General features: G+C 37.8%; 1 protein-coding gene across 1 annotated transcript; it reads left to right on the top strand.

Moving 5' to 3' along the window:
- The first annotated feature begins 344 nt into the window (after positions 1-344).
- LOC114323608 (glycerophosphodiester phosphodiesterase GDPDL3) lies at positions 345-10,846 on the top strand. Its single transcript, XM_028271261.2, has 9 exons — positions 345-740; positions 2,003-2,296; positions 3,984-4,093; positions 4,553-5,051; positions 5,436-5,474; positions 5,631-5,915; positions 7,603-7,748; positions 8,891-9,374; positions 10,212-10,846. Exons 1-9 carry the CDS (start codon positions 635-637, stop codon positions 10,520-10,522), a joined length of 2,274 nt encoding a protein of 757 aa, XP_028127062.2. The 5' UTR covers positions 345-634; the 3' UTR covers positions 10,523-10,846.
- The last annotated feature ends 11,609 nt before the right edge of the window (positions 10,847-22,455 follow it).

A 22,455-nucleotide genomic window follows, 5' to 3' on the forward strand; every position in this document is an offset into this window, starting at 1 on the left:
TTTATGTATTTATTAATTTTAAAAAATATTTTTTTCACAATTTTTTTACTTTTTAGATACATCTAAGTAAGGTGTATCTAAAAAAATAAAAAAAATATTTAAAATTTAAAAAATATTTACTAAAAATAAAAAAATAAAAAAATTTAATTTTTAAAAAATTTAATTTAAAAAACTCAAACTAAACGCAATGAATAAAATTCGATGACTCAATCATGTTTCTAAGAAATAATACATTATTTTCCTTTAAACTTTTACCATCCCTCCCAATATTCTCCAGAATTGAAGCTGAGGCCGCCGACTGAAGCCGCTTCCAGTATAAATAAATGGAAAACACGCGTAGGGTAGGGACGACGTAGTAATACAAATACAAACCGCGTAACAATTAACTCTACTAATCTATACTATTCTAGTATATTATTTTAAGACCTCTTAAAAAGGCTAACCTTTCTTCCAAAAGAATATATAAAAAGAAAAAGGCCATTTTGTAAAGCCACAATCTCTACTCTCTCTCTCTCTCTCTACAGCTGGGAAAAGTGCCAAAGCTTCTTCGCATCTCACTGAACCTGAAAATCCACCGGAGATCGCCTCAAGTTTCAGAGCTGTTGAGTATTTTCCGGCGAAATTTGCCGGCGAAATGTGCAAGTTCGGATCACTCGTCTTCCTCTTACTTCTTTGCTCTGCGGCTCTTGCTTCTGCTCAGGGATCTAAGAACAGAACCACAAAGTGGCAGACATTAAGCGGTATTTCCTCTCTCTCTCTCTCTCTCTCTCTCCCTCTCCTTTCTTCACTTTAGATTTTGATTCTCACTTGCCCCCTGTTTGGTTGCTGAGAAACCTGTTGGAAAAGAAGATTCGAGAAGAAAATAAAACACATCGAGTCTCGTGTTTTGTGTTGATTAGTGTTTTCTGCCACATTTCTCGGCAACCAAACAGAGTTAAGCTGAAATCCGTGGATGCGGAGTTTTGCTTTTGCGGTCAATCGATGTCCCTACTGTCAAGGCTACCTCTCTCCTCTGTGTCTCACTCTATACATATTTTTTGGTAATAAAAATGACATATTACAGTAAAATATCTAAAATAATACTACTTTTATAGTGTAATTGTGACCTATTGGATTATTTGTTATTAGATTCAATGACATTGTATTGCTTTAAAAAAAATTATTCTCTCGTATTTATTATATGTAGAAATTGCTTCAATTTGTAGCCAACATTAAGGTTCTAGCCCCCGTTTGTTTTGGGAGATAGAATGGAGGGGATTGACAGTGAGGGGATTAATAGTGAGGGGATTGACAGTGAAGGGATTAGTAGTGAGGGGATTGATAGTGAGGGGATTAGTAGTGAGGAATTGTTAAATTATTTTTATATAAAATAATAAAATAAATAAAAAAATATAAAAAATTAAAAATTATATTTTAAAAAAAATTTCCCATATATAAAAAATAAAAAAAATAAAAAAATTTCTAATCCCCTCACTATTTTTCTAATACCATCTCTACTTCCTCCTTACCAATTTCCTCTCCAAGCGTATTAGTAATACCAAGGGACTAATAGTCCCAAGGCCTTCTCCCAAAACAAACAAACAAGGCTATTACTTGGTATTAGCAGTCCCAATACCCTCTCTTTCGCCCAAAACAAACGGGGCCTAGAGGTGAACTTTAAGCTCTGATAGTTGAGGGGATCTTGGATTAATATTACATTTTTTAGTTTTGTTATCAAAGTTTTCATCTTTTCTTTTAATGTAAATATTGTTGGTGGCTTGGTGCTATTCCATTCAAATGAGAAACTCTTGGAGCAATGCTCTAAAACTCCATCAGAAATATGATGGGTTTAGACCAATAGCTATTAATTCAGAGCACCACCTGGACTTGCACTAAGAGCACTTAATAATTTCTCCATCTAAAAGGGGGATTTTCTTGAACCATGTGTTCCACAAACTGACCTGCCCACCTTCAATTTTGGGCTACATGATCCACAAACTTATTCATTTGTTTACTTTTGCAGGAAATGAACCTTTAGTCGTGGCACGTGGTGGCTTTTCAGGGCTATTTCCTGATTCTAGCGGAATTGCCTACCAGTTTGCTGGACTGGTTAGTTTACCCAACGTATTATACTGGTGCGATGTACAGCTGACAAAAGACGGTGCTGGCATTTGCTTTCCAAATCTCATGATTGTGAACGGTTCTGACATATCAACTTTTTACCCAAACAAAACTAGTACCTACTCTGTTAATGGGGTATCTATGACAGGATGGTTCCCTGTGGATTTCACCCTCAATGAACTGACAAATGTCGTTTGTAAGTTTAGATGTCGATAGTCTTATGTTGCAGTTTCATGTGGCCTTAACATTTTTTTTATGACCTGATATTCTTATCTGCTGCATGAATGTTTTGGTTTGTATATAATATATGGCACGAGGTGTAAGATATTTGTGACATTAGTAGAACCTTGTGTAAGCATAATCCTTTAATGTGCATTTATAAGTTATAACAAATATAAAACTATTCAATCAATTGTTTGACAAGAATAATTTTTGAGATAGTTGAAAATATTGGTCTAATTATATCACATTCTATGTGGTGACTGGTTTTTGTATAGTTTGGATACTGATACACTGGTATCAAATTTGATATCTAAACCATTACCTATTTAACAGAAGCCTGTCGGTTGTCACCTAAGCAGATGGGGTTAGTATTTTGATTAAATATTGTAAGCTAATTGAATGTTTCAAAATTCCAATTTTCTTACTTTTTGGAAATTGCTGTACTACAGCTTCTTCCATATTTTCGATTAGTTTACTTTTTCTATAACTTCTTATTCTTCCATATTTATTTTATTTTATTTTTTATTTTGATGGCACTAGAATCAAACTGTATTTATGTTGTCTTCATTCAACTGGGGATCGCCTGTTTGTTGGGTTACTACTTTTAATTTCCTTTTCAAGTTGATGTGCAGTGTCTAAACTTCCAGTGGGCAAAATCCTGATGTAAGTGATCAATATGCAAGTTTGATCTAATGTGACATTAATTTGGGTGTAAAATGTTTGGCAAAAACACAGTTTGGGTTGGGCTTATTTGAGTGCATTCAATTGGGCTGATCCAATGAACATGATCTATCACGTATACCATGATTTTTGTGTTTTTTTTTTCTTGAGAGAGAGAGAGAGAGAGAGAGAGAGAGATTATATATATATATATATATATATTTTTGAAACTGATAACCAGTCGTTTGAGTGGTGTATGAAGGCATCTTAACGCTATACCGGAGGTCTAGGGCCTATTAATTACACCAATTTTGCTGTCTTGTGCATAAAAAAGTACAAGATGAAAAAACCGTTGTTGGGATGGTGCAGTGGAAACTTTCCTGCCACAAGGATCATGGGATTTTGTGATTGTTTTCTTTTCTTTTTTTTCCCATAAGATAGAAAGAGAGGAGGGAGAAAGACAACTATTGGCTAAGGTTTGGGTATTATTGATCGGATACTCCATCAGCCTCGTTGATATTGGTTGGAGTCTTGGGATGCTGCTCTTCATCACCCCCTCACTGCGGGGTAAAAAAGGAAAAGAAAAAGGGTGCACGGGTCAAGGGATTTAGAGGTTGATTTTAGGAGAGTTTCGAATAATACTCTATAACTGAAATGAGACTTTAGTCATCAATTTTGATGTGCTCTGGCTTAATAAACAATGACTTAATGGTTCATCTCTGTGTAGTTTAGCAATTTGATGATCAAACTATGGGTCATTGTTTATTTTTATTTATTTATTTTTATTTTTTTTTGGTTTAGATATTGCTTGGCCCGTGGTTGAATGAAATAAGGTAATTCTGGTTGATGGCTTTACTGTGTGACATGTAATTTGATTTGAAGTCATAGTGATTGGAGCTCAAGGAGAGTTCACTGAGCTACTTAGAGCTGGTGATTTTATTTTCTGCTTTTAGCTGTGACATTTTTCTGGCAACTGAAACTTCTTTTTTATCTCTGTACAGTAACTCAGGGAATTTATTCTCGAACTGATAAATTTGATGGCTACCAAATTCTTACTGTTCAAGATATGGTTAAGCAGATGAGCCCACCCGGATTGTGGTTGAATATCCAGGTAAATCTTGAATTGCAAGATTTTTTGTTACATAAAATTGGGCCCTTTTTTAAATGTATGTTCTTAAACTATAAAAGTTTTGATATCACAACTACCTATGTTGCATGGACTCTTTTGGATGTACGAAATAGTACTTGGGTAATGGTATTGGATATTCGTCGGACACTTGACACTTGTGGATGCTTCACCTAGCAAATATATTTAGCATTTCGATTTAACCATAAAACTACGCATAAAACACCCCAGATTATGTCAAATGATCTTTGGCACCTCATGAACAAGATTTTTCCTATAAAATAAAAAGTACGTTAAGAAATATGATTATTTTGCTGTTCCCTGTGTCTATGTACATGAGAATTAGATGAATTGAAAACTTAGACACGTACCCACACCTGAGTCCATGTAACATAGACAATTAGCATTTGAATTAATTGTATCTTTGTTCTGATACTTCTGCAGCATGATGCATTCTTCAGCCTACACAATCTGAGTATGAGAAGATTTGCACTTTCTGTATTCAGAAGTGTTATAGTTAATTACATGTCTTCACCAGAGGTGAACTTCCTGAAGAGTATATTGAATCGCAAACCAAGCACAACAAAACTCGTTTTCCGGTTTCTGGGAGCAGCTGAAGTTGAGCCTTCGACCAACCAAACTTATGAGTCTCTATCAAAGAACCTTACATTTATCAAGACATTTGCTTCTGGGATTCTTGTTCCCAAGAGTTACATATGGCCTGTAGATGCAAGTCAATATTTAATGCCTCATACCTCGATTGTCTTGGATGCTCATAAAGAAGGTCTAGAAATTTTTGCATCAGATTTCGCAAACGACAATTCTTTGGCCTATAATTTCAGCTATGATCCTGTAGCTGAGTATCTGGCTTTTATTGACAATGGAAACTTCTCTGTTGATGGTGTGATTTCTGACTTCCCAGTAACTCCATCAGAGGCCATAGGTAAGTTGCTCACTCGTCTCTTTTTATAGATTTACTACCCAGTCAATAGAATCTGAGTTAATGCTGATTGACTTAGGAGTTAGGATGGATAGTGCAAAGCATCAGTGATCTTATGATGTGACTGAAGTTTTGATAAAAATCTAAAACGTACTGCATGTAAGGAATTAGAATTATTTTCCATCCCTACTGACTTGCTTAAAGATTAGTTTTCCTATTTCAGCACAGCACTCCATCCTTGGTTGCATGCTAGATTTGCTTTATCAAAGTTGCTGTATGAAACTTTTTGACCTTCACAACACATTTACTTAAATTTATCACCAGTGTCATACAAATTACTGCCATTTCTTCAGATACTAACTGTTATATTTTATTTTGAAATTGCAGCTTGTTTCTCTCACATTGGCAAAAATGCACCAGGACAAGGTATGCCACCATCCTGTAGTGCTTAATCCTTGTGAAAGATTTACCCCTGTTGTGTTTCTGGGTAGTGTCGAAGTCTGCATGGTTTCTTCTATATTGTTTGATTCATCATCAAGAAATAGTGGTTAACTGATTTATTTTTCTGTGTCCTTTGTTCAGCAAAGCCTTTAGTTATCTCATCCAAAGGATCAAGTGGGGACTTCCCTGGCTGTACTGATTCGGCATATCAGCGAGCCATTTCGGATGGTGTAGATGTTCTTGACTGTCCTGTTCAAATGTCGAAGGATGGAATACCAGTGTGCTTAGGTTCTATTAATCTTATAGATAGCTCAACAGTTCTTCAATCACCTTTTGGCAACCTTACAACATCTATTCCAGAACTTGGAGTAGTCAATGGAATATTTACCTTCAGCCTAACATGGAGCGAGATTCAGAGTTTGACACGTAAGTTGAAACTGGTGCTTGCTTCTTATTGTGTGTGTGTGTGTGTGTGTGTGTGTGTGTGTGTGTGTGTGAGAGAGAGAGAGAGAGAGAGAGAGAGAGAGAGAGAGAGAGAGAGTTTTTGAAATTTAAAATTTATATTGATTGACAGTTTATGTTATTATTGTATTCTAGCTGACAACGCAAGTCTGTGCCATACTTTTGTCAGAACTGTGTGATTTGTTAAATGTAGGGGAGGGCAGGTAAGTGCATGTCTGCCTCTCAGCCTATCAGCACACATTTGGGAACCAAAGCCATGGTAGGTACCATAGGATAGAGTCAGGTACAATTTCAACTCTGACATGGGTTCAAGGTGGGGTGAAATTGTAGGTCACCTCGTTAGTTCATGTGTTTGCATGGTTTGTATTTGACTTCTCATGCTTGCTCAAAATAGTAGAGGTGATTCTATTCCCCATGAAAGGGGGTTGCAATACATATCAATTGGGTCAGTTTTAGTGACGATTGGGTGGGGGTTGGATGTAATTGTTTGTCTGCATTTGCCTTTAGAACAGCATTTTTGTCATTAATATAATTCTGTGGGGTCATCCCTTGTTAAAATTTTCTTCTTCATTCCCTTTTTGTTGTTCTGAAAATTTAAAACATCCTTCAGTTATTCTTGAAGAGTAAGAGTTATGCATAGTAAACTTATCACTGAAGAAAACATTTAGGCTATGCAACTATAGATTTCTTGCATCTACCAGTGCCCTGTTACTATTCACATAGAATTCAAGAGAACTACTAAGACACATGAAAACTAAGGTTGCGATTGGTAGAGCTTTAGAATTATGATTTGAGAATAGAGTTGTATTTTGAATTTGTGAGGTTTGGAATTATGATTTGAGTGTGGAAAATTTGTTTGGTTATGAGTTTTGAAAAGAGTTTTGAATTGAATGATGTGACATATGATATTTGATTCAAAAATTTACAACTCATAACCAAACATATAACCCAAAATTTTATTCAAAGCTCATAAAAAATTTCAAAATATTTTTTCGTTAAAATATAAAAATAACAGGTGCCAAAAAAAAAAAAACGAACACTGTTTCGGTCAACCGGTCAGACGTCTGCGAGGATGATCGGGTAGACCCAAAATTTAAAAATCTTCTGCTTTTCAGAATGGAGAACACGAAAGAGAGAGTAGCCAAACAGGAAAGAAAAATTTGTTTTGAAATGTGTGGTGGAATCACAATTTCAAAACTCCATCCAAACAATGCACGCAAATGGAGGGGTGGAATTAAGTTTTCAAAGCTGCACCAAACACAGCCTAAACTTCTCTAAGACTTGTGTCCAATCTAATTCTGGGTTGATAAAAAGTAGTTTGTGTAGAAAAGAACTCGACAAAAAGGAAAAATGTCACATTTTCACTACCTAGCTTTTCAATAGATTACGTTTCCTTGTCAGATGTGGTGCTTGTTATTGCTGTTTCAGAAAACAATAGCAGCAAAACGTAAAAGGAATGCCCTTTACAAGAATAAGGTTATGTTTACCTTGCTTCTGATTTTCAGAAAACTTTTGCTTATGCATTTAATTTGCTGATATTCATCCTGCATGTCTCCTGTTTACTAGAGTATTAGCAATTCCAAAATTCCTTTGTCGTGATTGTTGGTTATATGACATCCTTATATTTATCTACATTTCACTTTTACTGCAGCGGTAATATCAAACCCGTATGCAAATGGTTATGCATTGTTCCGTAATCCAAAGCACAAAAATGATGGAAAATTTATGACATTGTCCGACTTTTTGGCCCTCGCAAACAATGCCAGCTCTGTTTCCGGTGTATTGATCAGTATAGAGGTGAGTTGATATGAAACTATCTTTCTTGGATCTTCAACTATTTCAATGGAATTCTTGCATTAACAAGTGTGTATGTGTTGCATGCGGAAAACACATGAGCTCTCTACGTTTACTTCCATTGCTTGACAAGTCGGATGATCTGATTGATATTGAGATGGAAGTGGTTAAACTGAATAAACTGAAATAGTAATATACAATTTGAGATGAATTAGGTGGACACAAGGTTTCCTAACCTAAAATGTTTTCTTTGTAACGTTGGTGTTGCAGTCCCAAGAAATGCTGGCTTCAAAGAAACTTCTGCTATCAGTACATATTTGGTCATGAGAACCTCCAGAACTACAAAAAATGAAAACATTAGAAAATGGAAACAATCGGAAAACAGAAGCCAAATTTGTTATCATTCTTTCCCTGAAATTTGGAAAATAAAATCCAAAAATGAAAGCGATGAAAAAGGAAATGATGTCAAGCGGTTTTTTCTGTTCTTACATTGAATTAGAGGTGTGTTAAAATTTGATTAATACATGACCTTTGAGGGAACAAAAATTTCTTCATTGAATTTTCATGCTAACCTGAGATAAAAAGGCATTGCCTTCAACAAAAACTTCATCATCTATAAACTGACTATAAAAAACTTGCAACAGGAAATCATATAAGTAGCTCAATGACTTATGAGAGAAATCAGACCAATCCCTCAATGTTGCGAATATCAGAATAAAAACTGAAAGTGAGAGAACTTTCCCCTTGCTCTTTAAATAGGTACTGAAAATTTCTATGCACTCATGAAGGTTGAATCTGAGTGTAACTATAACTCTGAAGTATCTGGCCGTGCTATTTAGCCAGCTTCCAAACAGAGCAGCTCGTCAAACAGATAAAGTGTGAGAAAGGTGTGAAAAATTCCGTCTTCCTCCCTCACTATGTCTTGGACGGGCAATTAAGAGTCTCCCAACTAATGGTTAAAACTTAGTTGGCCACTTGATTATACATTGATATTATTGGGTTTCAATGCGAAAATGTTAATACATTTCTTCAACTGTTGCATGTACCGGCTAAAAAGAAAAGTTGCATGTACTTTGTGTATAGCACTAACCTGACTCAAATCCTGATAAAGATAGCACTCTATGCTGCTTTTTTATTTCTTATAGGATGCAGCCTACTTGGCAGAAAAGCAGGGATTAGGTGTAACTGATGCAGTTCTTAAAACCATAAACACTTCTAGTCTAAATAGTCAGACAGTCAAGAAAATTATGGTTCAGTCCAGCAACAGCTCAGTTCTGAAAAAGTTCAATCAGGAAAGCAATTACGAGCTTGTTTACAAAGTTGACGAGATTATCCGTGATGCTGATGCCGTAACCATCACAGATATCAAGAAGTTCGCCAATTCTGTGGTTATCAGCAAGGCATCTGTCTTTCCTGACAGCCAGGCCTATATCACTAGTATGACAGATATTGTACAAAAGCTACAGGGATTCAAGCTTGCGGTGTATGCGAGTCTCTTCAGAAATGAGTTTGTATCTCAAGACTGGGACTTCTTCTCAGACGCAACTGTAGAGATCAACAACTTTGTCATGGCTGCTGGAGTTGATGCCGTTGTCACAGAATTCCCCGGGACAGCTGCTAGATACAAGAGTAAGTGCATATATTCTTTTTGATGATCATACAGTGGGAGTTTCTTTACTCTCCATTTGTTTTGATGGAAAATATTTTCTAAAAAATATTTTTTTTCCTTTGGCATGACAGAAAATTAAAGTTCGCAACGGAAAACGAGCTTTTTTGGACGGAAAATGTTTTCTACTTTTGAAAGGGGAAAAACATTTTCTGGTCTAAAGTTTTACCAGTGCTATCACACTACCATCACCTCCAGCACTACAACCCAACCCCTCACCACCACCGTCCCTCCACTACCATCTCCACCTCCACCCTGACGCCACTGCCACTGCCACTGCCACCATCTCCACCACTCCAGCCACCACCACCACCGCCACCACTAACACCATCACTAATACAACCACTAGTACATTAGTTTCAAAGTTGCAACCAAAGGTAGGAAAATATTTTTCACGGAAAACATTTTTTGAAAAAAGTCTTAAAAGAGCACAACGCTCTGTTTGTTCGGCACACGAGTCTTTTTCATCAAACTAGTTTTTGAAAAATTTTCAAGAACTGATTTTATCAAACCTAGCTGATTGGAGCTGTTGTTGATTATTTGCTGTGAGACATTATTTTATTTTTGAAAAAATGTAACAGAAAATGAACATCAGGTGCCCTATATTCTATTCAGATCTGTCATTTCCCCAAAAAAATGATGCTGATAACATGGTTCAGATGTAATTTTACAGCTTTCAACCGAGTAATTACATTTAATCACTTTCTTCTAGTAAAACAAATTTTAGTCTGATTAGCTGTTAATTGAGCTTTCTTTATTTGTTCTATGTTACTGACATTTGGTGCTTTGGTGGACCATAGGGAACCGATGTTTTGGGTTGGGCAATAAGACCCCAAATTGCATGATCCCTGTACAGCCTGGTGGTCTTATACAATTAATGATTCCACAGAACATGCCACCAGCTGAAGCTCCAAATCCGGTCCTGACAGTTCCCGACGTGGTTGAGCCACCTCTGCCTGCTGTGGTGGAACTCCCCCCAACTTCTAACCCTTCTAACACCAATGGGTCCACAGCACCATCTCCAACCCAACCGAACAGGCAGCCTAAAGTTCTCGCGTGCGTCATCGTGTCTTATCTGGCCGTTCTCCTTGTGACTCTTGCCTTGTTCTGAAAAGGTGACGTTGATTCTTGAGCTTTTTCCCACTTCGTTACTTGAGATTCTAAGCTATTTGGGAGTTCTGGATTACGACATGGCTAATTGAGATTTTTTCCCCCCATCCTAAACTGTGACGATCAGAATATTTTTTTTTTTTTTTCTTTTATAATATTGTAGGTATGTGTTCATCCTCATGTAGTTTGAGAAGACAATGCTTAGGTATTTGTCATGGTGGATTCCTATACCTAGCATTGATACCTGTTTTCATTCTTGTAATTTATGTTAAAATGATTATTCTTTGTTGTGCATATTTATGAGATATAAACTTCAGTTCGCTAACTGAGTATGCCTCTGTTTATTCTATGTTGTTCATCTGAGTTATAAATCATCTATTTTTTTTTGAAGATAAATTATAAATATTATTAAATAATATTACTATAATTAAGAAGTTAATTTAATTTTGTGTGTGGATGATTTGGAAAAATTATATGTGGGTCCCATTTGGTAATATTGAAAGCTAGCTTAAAGACAATACAAGCCCAGATTTAAAAGAATGAAATATGTTAGATTTAAACCCAAACTTAGGATAGTGACTTAAATGTTGTATTATTATATGGCTTATTTTATTTTTATCTTTTTTAAGGGTCTTCTCGTACCTTTGGAGTTAAGTTAAGGTTGACACCGTACTTATTCTAATTTCCAGCGGACACAGGGTTGCTGCTGTGAGGGTTTTCAGGGGGTGTTTTCTGAATCTATTTTTGATAATCTAAACCGTTTATATTATAAGATTTGTCGAGTATATCATTCATATAAAAAATTAAATTAATTAGACATCAGTAACTCGATAATCAAGAACTAATTATTTTTTAAAAAATGTTAAAATCATATTAACCGTTCATTTTTTTTAAAAACAAATGTGCTATTATTATAGGATTGTAGGTGTCTAATTTACTTGATCTTTTGTATAAATAATTTACTTGATGAATTTTACAATATGAACGGTCTGGATTATCAAAAGAGGCTCAAGACAAATATGAACGGTCTGGATTATCAAAAGAGGCTCAAGACACGTCCGTAATAGGGCCTAATAACAGCATGTTATGCCTTATGGCACAGCAAGAACTCCAACACCATTTCAAGCTAGCTAGGTCCCCAACCCATGTTATGAGTTCAAAAAATAAGTGTTAATTACATTTGACCCCTTGTAATTTTACTCAAAAATACATTGCTCCCTTCCCGTTTAGAAATACACACATAACCGTCTTGTGGTATGAGTGGGGCTACAAACGAGCCGAGCTTTATTGAGTTTGAGCTTAATTCATTTACTTATCGAGCTTGGTTTGATACATAACTGGGTTCGAACTCGGCTCAATTCGTTAATATTAATGAAACTTAAGCTTGATTTGGTTCGTTTTGACTTGATAATTTTTTTTAATATTATTTAAATAAAAATAAATAAGTTGAATTTATTCGAGCTCGAGTTTGTCTCATTTATTAAATGATCTGAGTCAAATCAAATCAAATCGAACCGAATCAAACCTATTCGTGAACGGTTCAACTCATTTACAATCCTAGATATAAGGTTTAGAAATACATACATAACCATCTTGTTGTATGGGATGAAATGTAAAACTAACAGAAAATGTTATAGATAATAGCACGTGTTGCTCAAAATTGGGTGAGGCACGTGATGACAATACGAAGGACACAATTTTGAGACCAAAGTTTGGGAAGACTAAATAAGTGTACTTTTTGATTTTTCTTGTATTATGTGTAGAAAAAGTAGAGAGGAGATGTTGATTGATGTGATCCAAAAAAGATAAAAAGATGAAATAAGTGCACTTTTTTAGTTTAGCCAAACTTGGCACAAAATGATAAAATTGCCCTAATTTGTTTTCCATCTTTTTCCTACCTCATATTTCCTTATTCCTTCTTGAATCCGCGCATTGTCAATCGCCATCGAAAGTCCAACAAAGCATTGCCGCTGCTCTAACACCACCGTCATGCACAACCCGTAGCCACCTCCCTTCTCATAGAAGCACCACCACCACCATCACTCCCTCACTCTGTACACAACTCATACTCACACACCCATATATATTAGTTATTTAATTTATATAATTGTAGTAATGCTTACCAATTTTCAACCAATCAATCAAAGTGAAAAAAATGGTTGAAACCTGAAAGTATGTTCCAATAAAAGCATTTCATTCAAAGCTTCAAAATGCAAATAGCAAAATAACCTTACAACATTAATAATATTGATAGGTCTAGTGGAAGGAGAAAAAAAAAAGAAAAAAAAAAGAAGAAATAGATTACAGTGGCCTTGTGAAGCAAACCCATGGTCTTCCCTGTTGAAGGCGTTGTTTGGTGTTAAACCTACTCCACTAAACCTAACCCACTACACCACTACCACCTCACCTACTCCACTAAACCTAACCCACTACACCACTACCACCTCCACTTCACCTACTCCACCACTCCATCTCCACTTTACATCTCCTATATAATGTACATACAATACAATCAACATACATCAATCAATAATATACATCAATTTATTTAATATGGTATCAGAGCTAGGTTAAGAACATATTCATTCTGCTTCACCGGTGGGCGGCAGCCTCGCCTTGGCCGCCCGCCGGACCTCTACACATACCGCACTGAAAACTTCTCTTCCTCTCCTACAACCAGTTTTCCGGCGAGTTTCCGGACTCCGGCATATCTCTGTTTCGTCTGTACCAGCTCGATCTGTCTCACAACAACTTTTTCGGCCAGATTCCGGCGACTGTGAACCGTCTGATTCACCTCCTCACGCTCCGACTCGAAGAGAACCAGTTTTCAGGACACATTTCCCAGATTGATCTCCCGAATCTCCAGGACTTCAATGTCTCCGGCAACACACTCTCCGGCGAAATACCCAACTCCCTTTCTGGTTTCCCCGAATCCGCTTTCTCCCTCAACCCGGTCCTGTGCGGTTCTCCCCTACCACCCTGCAACACCAACAACATCAACAAAAGCTTCTCCAGTGAACCAGGTCCACACATGATGTACGCCCTGGGCACTGGCCAAGCCCTAACCATCACGTCCAACGGCAGGTTCGGTCCGCACCACTGTCTAAACCTACGCCGACAGCGCCTTCTTCGGCCCCGACCTCGGCTCCTTCTCCGACTGGCTGGCCTCCACTCTAAGCTTCAGCCAGTCTTTCGCTTCCCTGTATCTCTGTGTTTTTACTTCCTGGCCGTGACAACCGAGAGCTAGAGAGTGGTCTCCATGCATGTGTGTATCTATGTGTGATAGATGAGAAAGAGAGAGAGATGGTATCGGTGCATGTGTACTGTGTATGCATGTGCCTCTGTCTGCTGGGTGTGAGTTGGCCTTCATCGCCCCATCAGCCACAAATTACACCAACCCCACTCCACTTTCTTCTCTTTTAATATATGTTTATTATACTATATTCCCTAAAGCTCCTCCTATGTCCCCTTTTACACAAATTCATACTTTTTTTTTTCTTTTTCGTCTGAAGCAACTGCGTCTCCCTCCATCTTGTACCCCACTCTCTCTCTCTCTTCCTTTTGCCAGTTTGAAATCACACTTCTCACTTTTCTTTTATTTTAATATTCTCCCCACCTTATTTCACACTTTTCTTTTATTTTAATATATATATATATATATTTTTTATTATAATATATTTCCCCTCTCGCTACCATTGTTAGTGAGCATCACCTGTTTTCCATTATCTTCTTATTATTTTTTTTTATTCCACCAAAAAAAAAAAAAAAAAACAACAACAACAACAACATCACACTGATGTTTTTCATATCACCCATCCACAAATATTTTTATCTATTTTCTTTCTCCATTGTTTTATTTTATCTTTATTATTCAACACAACAACAACACAAAATAACACCAATAACCTTCCACAACCTTGTCATTTTATTCCTCTCGGGGATCAACCCCGAGCACATTTCTACAACCAAAAAAAAAAAAAAAAAAAACACCCAAACAAAACAACCACACCCACAGTGGGATTTTTCTTCTCTACTCTGCCGCTGGTCTTTTCTTCTTGCCTCCATCCTGGGCAGTTCTTGATGGTGCTACCTCAGTAGTTCCTTGTCCACCGAGCACATTCAATCCCCCCTGCTCCTCCACTGCAGCATATGGAGGACCTCCAAATCGGAACATCACAGTGGCCTTCCGCTTCAGCTCCTTATTTTCCGCCTTTAGCACACTTATCTCTACTCGCGCATCCTTATACATGCGCTGGAGCAGAGCCAGTTGGGCGTTTAACTGCTGCACCTCATTTGTCCTACTCTGCAGCCGGTGCGACAAGTTTGTGACCGCAGTCATGGTCTCCACACATGACTTCAAAGTATACTGATTGGCTTCAATATCCGTTTGCACTGCCATTTTTTGCTCCACAGACCGCATCGAAAAGTTCAACGGAGCAAAACCCGAGGTGTTTGGTTGAGGTTCACTCGCCACCGCACCAGTTATCTCTCTTGTTGACTCGTTGAGGTCGGGAAAGAGAGTGAGCAGACCATGGGACGACGACGCCATTTTCTGGGCAACAGAGTGTTACAGAGTCTCTCTCTCAGAAACAGAAGAGTTTTTAAGAGGATTTTCGCAGGTTTTTTGTCTCAGCCTCAGCCTCAGCCTCAGCCTCCGTCTTGGTTAAATAGCCAAGGCAGACACGCGCATCATGCGCCGCTCGGCGCTCGACGACAAACTGGGCGCGCCTTTTGATGGCACGCCTTTTCATGGGACGCCTTTTGATGGCACACCTTTTTATGGATTGGACACGCCTTTTGATGGCACGTCTTTTGAAAGATTGGGCACACCTTTTGAGGGCATGACTTTTGAGGGCTCGATATCTCTATCCATGTATATCTTTTGGGCAGCCTATCTACACACTCATACAGTGTCTTCTACACCGGTCAGCTTTATCAATCCCTTTGTTTCAACCTCAAATAGGTTTCTATCTTCACACCTATTTGAGTTTGAGGGGGGGTTATACACAGTATCATGTATAAGTCGCCCATGGCGCACTCCCTAAGTCACCCCCTTGGTGCACCACCACAATTTTCTACAACGGTCCGACATGACCCCATAAACTGTCTGCTACAATGATCTGACACGACCACACAGTGTCTGCTACAACGGTTCGACATGACCCCGTAAACTGTCTTCTACATCGGTCCGACATGACCCCATAAACTGTCTTCTACATCGGTCTGACACGACCACACAGTGTCTGCTACAACGGTCCGACATGACCCCGTAAACTGTCTGACACGACCATACCGTGTCTCCTATCCTGTTTTGTTTTTATCAGTTTACTTTCATGTTTTGTTACTCTCTCCAAACTCAAGTTGGTTTGTGTCTAACCTCCTTGAGTTTGAGGGGGGCTGTTAAACCTACTCCACTAAACCTAACCCACTACACCACTACCACCTCACCTACTCCACTAAACCTAACCCACTACACCACTACCACCTCCACTTCACCTACTCCACCACTCCATCTCCACTTTACATCTCCTATATAATGTACATACAATACAATCAACATACATCAATCAATAATATACATCAACCACTACCACCTCCACTTCACCTACTCCACCACTCCATCTCCACTTTACATCTCCTATATAATGTACATACAATACAATCAACATACATCAATCAATAATATACATCAATTTATTTAATATTTGGGACAGACACGGAGTGGCTGTCTTGGGTGAAGGTGAGAGGGAACGCAATGTAGAGGGATTGGAATGCTGCCATGAGTGCTGGGAAGTTGGCGCCTTGGTGGTGGTTCTACAGATAAGGAGGTACCGTAGTCCAATTTTAGAGGTAAATTTCTGATAATAGTGGCATAGATAAGAAAAAATTATGGGTAATATTAACTTTTCGTCAACATCATTAACAGAGTTAAACTTTGCACTTCATTTCAAAATATAAGAAAGTTGTGTGTATTTCTAGAACTAAAAGGAGTAATGTATTTTTGAGTAAAATTACAAAGGGTAAAGTGTAATTAATTCAAAAAATAATTAAAAAAGATAGTGTATGATTATATTTTATTTCAAATGTGAGTAGTAAATGAATCTTTTTTTTTTTTTGGTAAGCTCCGGGCCGAAGCCAAAACTAAATAATAACACTACAAGATGAACCAAGCCCCCACATATCACTTTCTAAAGCTGTAGCCAAAACAGAGCGCTCGTCTACTAGATATTCCCTGTCATCAGCCATACCAAGGGCCCCTTTTGCAAGCATATCAGCACAGACATTAGCTTCCCTCCAAATTTGTTGAACGTCACACTCCCAGCTCCTTTCTATTAGCTTCCAAATTTCTTGTAATACATTAAACTGAAGGTTTAGTGGGTTGGTTTTTGCCAAAATCAAAATTGCTTCCGCCAACTCCAACTTAACAATGACCTGATGATGTCCTTCGCTTCAGGCTAGCTTCAAACGTTGCTAGATACCCCATAATTCAACAATCACAACTGATGAATGGCCCACCTGCTGTTTGATACCACATATCCACCGTTCGTGAGCATTGTGAATTAGTCCACCACACGCAGCCTTACCAATACGTCGGCAGACTGCACCATCAACATTGACCTTTAACCATCCCATGGGGGGCGCTGCCATACAATGGGGATGGCAGTTGCACCCTTCTCGTGCAAAATTTTTTCAGTATGAAACTGAAATTCCTAAACCCAACCGTGAATATGCTCTACAGGTTGAAAGGGCTCCTAAAAATCACTATCATGAAGTTGTTGGTTACGCCAAAACCATAAGGATGAGATAGCGCCATGAAAGTTAGGGCCCAATTACTGCGGGTAATGTCAGACCAAGGAGGTCTGCCCAAGAAGGTTTGCCCAGATTCAAATCAATCCAATCAGATAAAGGGAAGGAAAATAACTGCAACCAATGTGAAGGAGGAATACGTTCAGACCAAATTTTTTTGGACTGCTGGCAATCTTGAAGTGCATGAAGTAAGGTCTTAGCATGGTGTAGACAAACAGGATATGATGAATCAACACTCAAATGTCTGTGATGCTTCAAAGCATTTGTTAAGAAGCGGTCCTCTAACAATTCTAATTTTGACCCATCACTTGTTGTGTTACAGACTTGGGTTTGTATTGTTTCTAAATGTTGGTCATAGCCTTTTCTCTTTATTCCTCCTTAAATTTGGTTATTTGGAGATGTTGAGAGTGTTTGGAACAGGTTGGTTGTTTGGTTTTCAAAACTTGTGTCGCCCCAGATTTTTGGTCCTTCGAACAGAATTTGCAAACTCTCAGTACTTTGTACGTCTGCAAAAGTACTAAAGGGATGTTTTTCAAGCTCGAGCGGTGTTTCCTACGCTCGAGCGGGTTGGTGCTTGAGCAGACTTTCTTGCGTTCGAGCGGTTTGTCTGTTGTCTGCAAAAGTTCTGGATGTGTGTATTCTGTGCTCGAACGGTCCACTTTTGCACTCGAGCGGAACAAAATTTTATGTCTGACGTTCGAGCGTCAACCCTTCCGCTCGAGCGAACTGTGCACATATTAGATCGCGAAAGTGACATTTTATATCACTTTTTCATTCTTCTCTCTCTAAAACTTTCCAAAAACCTAAATCTTAACCCTCTATCTCTAAAATACTCTCTCATTCTCTCTCTCTACATTTTGACCTAGATCCTTTGGATTCTCTACCCTAGTGCCTTTGAGAAAAAGGTAAAGCATTTCTCGATCTTCATTTTGATCCGAACAAAGTTGGATTTGAGCATACTTGGAGTCCCATCTTTGCTTTCCTTGGTCTTCTAACTTGAGGTAGGGATTTTTTTACACTCTTGTATGATTTTTAGCTTAGTTATTTGTCATTATGTAAAAATAGTGAAATTTGGGAGTGGTTTGAACAAACCTAGGGTTTGGGTGTAAAATGAAAAGAGGAGTTTTTAAAGAATACGAAATAGATGATTGTGGGGTTTGAAAATGATATTGTATGGGATCAAGATAGTTGATTTTGCTACTTGGTTGATACTTAAGAAAAGAGGGGGTTTGCCCTAAAATGATCATGATATTTATTTTGTATAAGTAAATAAAATTGATGTTATGAAGATGAAATTGAACGAGTTTTGAAATGAATAATGGAAGTGAGTAGATGATACGCCCCATTTTTGGAATTTTTGAATAAATTATCTGTTTTGAGATTGTATATCTGTTTAGAAATAACTGTATTGAGCTATCGGTGGAGAATAGATATGATTGTTATAGAAATTGCATGAGGATTAGGTGTAACAACCCTCGTCACTGTTTACCGAATAACCACTGATTACCGTTAAACTGAAACTGATTATGACTGATAAGTGAACTGAATAAACTATTGAACTGACTGACTAAAATTGAAACTGAATTGACTAAGTATACCTGTTTAATTGTAATTCTATATGTTTGGTCATTTGATTATCTGTTCGTGTCTTTGTGTTTAAACTGCTAATTGAAGGCCTTATCGGCGGCCGAACCGGAAACCGATTAGTGTTTTATGATCATCGTGATTTATGTGATTTTATAGTGTGATTACCTGAAAACTGATTAGGTATGATTAAATTAGATTAAAATGAGTCAAATTGCATTGTTCTACTTATTCACAATTTTGTCATCCCTAGTGGATCACTTAGGCAACATACTTGGAGGCTTGTATACTTGTAAACAAAACATTTCTTCTTCCATTTCTTGCACACAACCGACCAAAAGAGTGAGAGTGAGGGAATTGAGTTCAAGTGAGAGTCTAGCTTGGAGACTTGGAGAATTTGTAGGAGATTTGCCTAAATTGAACTTCTACTCTTATAATTGAAGACCTAGGTAAGGAAATTCAACCCCTCATTATTGTGTTTAAATTGATTCTTGCATGGTTCATGTCTAATGGAAGAGTTAAGTCAAGAATTGGTTCATTAATGTTGAATTGGAGCTCATTCCATGCATGCATGTTTGAATTGTTGAATTTGAGTTGATTCCATGGAGAATTGTCACTTGCATGCTCATGGTTATGTTAAGTCCATGTTTTCATCTTGTTTTTGGAACAATTGGCTCCTTAGAGCACCAAATTGGAGCTTTGAAATGATTTAAATTCATGCATGTTTGCATGTTCTCCATATTCATGGAAATTGGGTTGAATTGGATTTATTTGAAACACCCTTGGACTTTGATTTTACAAATTGAGCTTTGAATCATGTTAAAGTATGAGTTTTGATGTGTTTTCTGGAAAATTGGCCCAAGAAGATCGAAATTTATGGTTTAAAACTTGGTTTTGAGCTTGAGGTTTAAATCTGGAATTTCCAGAATTTGGACTCACGCTCGAGCGGGGTTACTGGCGCTCGAGCGTAGAAATCGTGCTCCCAGCATTTTGTTCTGTTTTGAAGTCCGCTCGAGCGGAATAATTGACGCTCAAGCGGGACATTGTGTCTCATGCTCGAGCGGGCGTCGAGCGCCCAATCGAGCGTGATTTTCGCCTATCCAGCACTTTTGACTGTTTTGCAGAACGCTCGAGTGGGTAAGTCTACGCTCGAGCGGAAACTTTTGTCTGCATGTCTGCTCGAGCGGATTAACCTATGCTTGAGCGTGACCCCTGTTTTCTGAAAAGTCTGAAAATGCTTTTAAAGTGCATCTTTGCATCCTCATTCCATCCTAGGCATTCTTAGGCCTAGTTTTAAAACATCTTAATGAGGATATAGATGTAGAACCACACCGAGGCAAATTAGGGATTAAGTTATTATCTTTCCCAACTGTGTAGCTTAGTGTGTGTTCAATCTGTAATTGTGTAGGGTTGGCGACTAAGGACGCGCTCTAGCTTTACTATAGCCCAGAATTCTGTGAGTAACAACTGTGTAAAGATATGTTCAAAATGATTATCTTCTGAACAATTGAACCGTACTGCTTTCTGAACTGATACTGTTAATTGAATGAATGCATGTCCTATATTCTGAACTGTATTGTGGCATCCTTAGCAACTACTTTTACCATTACTGTTACAGAGATCTTTGTCGGTTCCCTCGTTAGAACCACTACTGTTACTGATTGATGGCCATCATTTACTGCTCGGTCTTCTAAGACCTACTGTTTACTGTATTGTTATGCTAATGGATGTACCACATATGACTGTACTGACTGAACGACTGAATTACTGATTTAATGAACTGTTTTCATTACTGTAAGGACATTCATTCTTAACCCTTTTACGCATTGTGTTATTCACTGGGCTTTAGCTCACTGCTCATATATATATGTAGGTGTACAGGCACCAGACTGCAGCTAGGAGCGTCGGGGTAAACTCCAGTTTTGTCAAGCCAACCTATGTGCCTCAATGCGAGGTTCCGAGCTTGTCAAGCTACGGCTTAGGGGTGTTTTTAATTTTCCCGTCTGTCTCTGTATCTATTTTGCGCGACTGTATAGACTGTTACTGTACTGTTTAATGGGGATTAGGTCCCTGAACTGAATGAATGTATATATGTACATATTATTTTGTCTGACTGTGTATATATATATGAATGAAAAGTCTTTTTGTATACAGATTATCACAGCTCATTGGACATTGTTTATTTACTGTATTGGCTTCCGCCAGCCCCTGTACTCTGTCTTACTGTATTACTGTCAAGCAGGCCTTCGGTAATCTCGGATTACTGGCCGGTTACGGTGCTAAACCCATAGGGGCGGGTTTGGGTCGTGACATTAGGTGAATTAAAACTAATCCATGGTTGGTTATCATTGAATATGATCATATTGTAAATACATTGTATATGTATGATTGTTTGGGAGGAGAAAGGGGATGTACTCCATGTATAACTATGTGTTTAAATACATTGTATATGTATAATTATTTAGGAAGAGAAAGGGGATGGACTCCATTATAATTAAGTTGGCTGGAGTGTCCTAGGTGAAAGTTCTGAAGTTTATACATGGGTGCCGATCCCGATGACGAAATATCCGTAAAATAGCAGATTGAAGTGTTTATGTGTGTTTTGTATAATTGAAAAACCATTGAGTTGTAGACTCGGTTTGGTTATTGAAAGATAATGAAATTGACTCATGAATTGAAAAGAATGAATGAATTGGAAATGAATTGAAGGGAATTGGATTAAGATTTGAATTTGGTACCTTATGAAAATACGGATTTGTGAATGTTTTATCACAGGCATTGTATATGCACATTGTATTTATATCTTTGCTAAACCTCATATATTGTGTTAGATGATTTCTACCGGGTTGTGGCTCACCTTATTTGGGAAAAACATTTGTAGGTATTGGTGACATGTCTCTACCAAGGTAATAGCTTGGAGGAATTTTTGGGAGTAAGAGCTTCTTTATTTTGATTAAATTCTTTTGTAAAGCCAAGGGCTTAAGATGTATTGAGTGAAGCTCACTTTTGCGTAACCAAGCAGTGACTTGGAAATATGTAAGCCTATAAGGCATCTGACTATATGTTTAGCTTCATTTCTCTTAACATTACAACACATGCTGTAGATTCATGATGGATATTTATGAATGTATAACGCATGTGTTAACTTTTGTAAACGAACTCTGATGAATGAAAGTATTTTATTTCTATTATTCTCAAGCTTATGAGTTGGTTCTATTGTATTATTTTCAGGAGCGTTACAGTCCCTCCGTGTGAGCCAAGTAAAATGTTTCCATCTATTAGGCCCCATACTACGCCAGATCCATTTCCAGCCCTATTTATGATCAGCCCTTAGAGGATCTTGCTGCTGAATAAAAGAGTAGGCTAATTTAGTTGAATATGTTCTATTTGGGGAGTGCTTCCAACTTAAACGGTATCATCACCCGTTCGAACCATTACTGCAAGCAAAGCATCTAAGTCTTCACTAGGTAGCCAACAAGCCAATCTCTGCCAATCCCAACCTGTTTCATCCGTCCAATAATTGCAAATTTAGTTGCCGAGAGG

This window comes from Camellia sinensis, chromosome 8 (genome assembly GCF_055761805.1).
Source record: "Camellia sinensis isolate YWXY chromosome 8, ASM5576180v1, whole genome shotgun sequence".
Classification (NCBI taxonomy): Eukaryota; Viridiplantae; Streptophyta; class Magnoliopsida; order Ericales; family Theaceae; genus Camellia; species Camellia sinensis.

Bases quoted from the DNA above. Each gene is read 5' to 3' on its own strand.
- LOC114323608 (XM_028271261.2), top strand. From the start codon at position 635: ATGTGCAAGTTCGGATCACTCGTCTTCCTCTTACTTCTTTGCTCTGCG. The intron at 5,052-5,435 runs GTAAGTTGCTCA...TTGAAATTGCAG, and splicing joins AACTCCATCAGAGGCCATAG to CTTGTTTCTCTCACATTGGC. The intron at 9,375-10,211 runs GTAAGTGCATAT...GGTGGACCATAG, and splicing joins GACAGCTGCTAGATACAAGA to GGAACCGATGTTTTGGGTTG.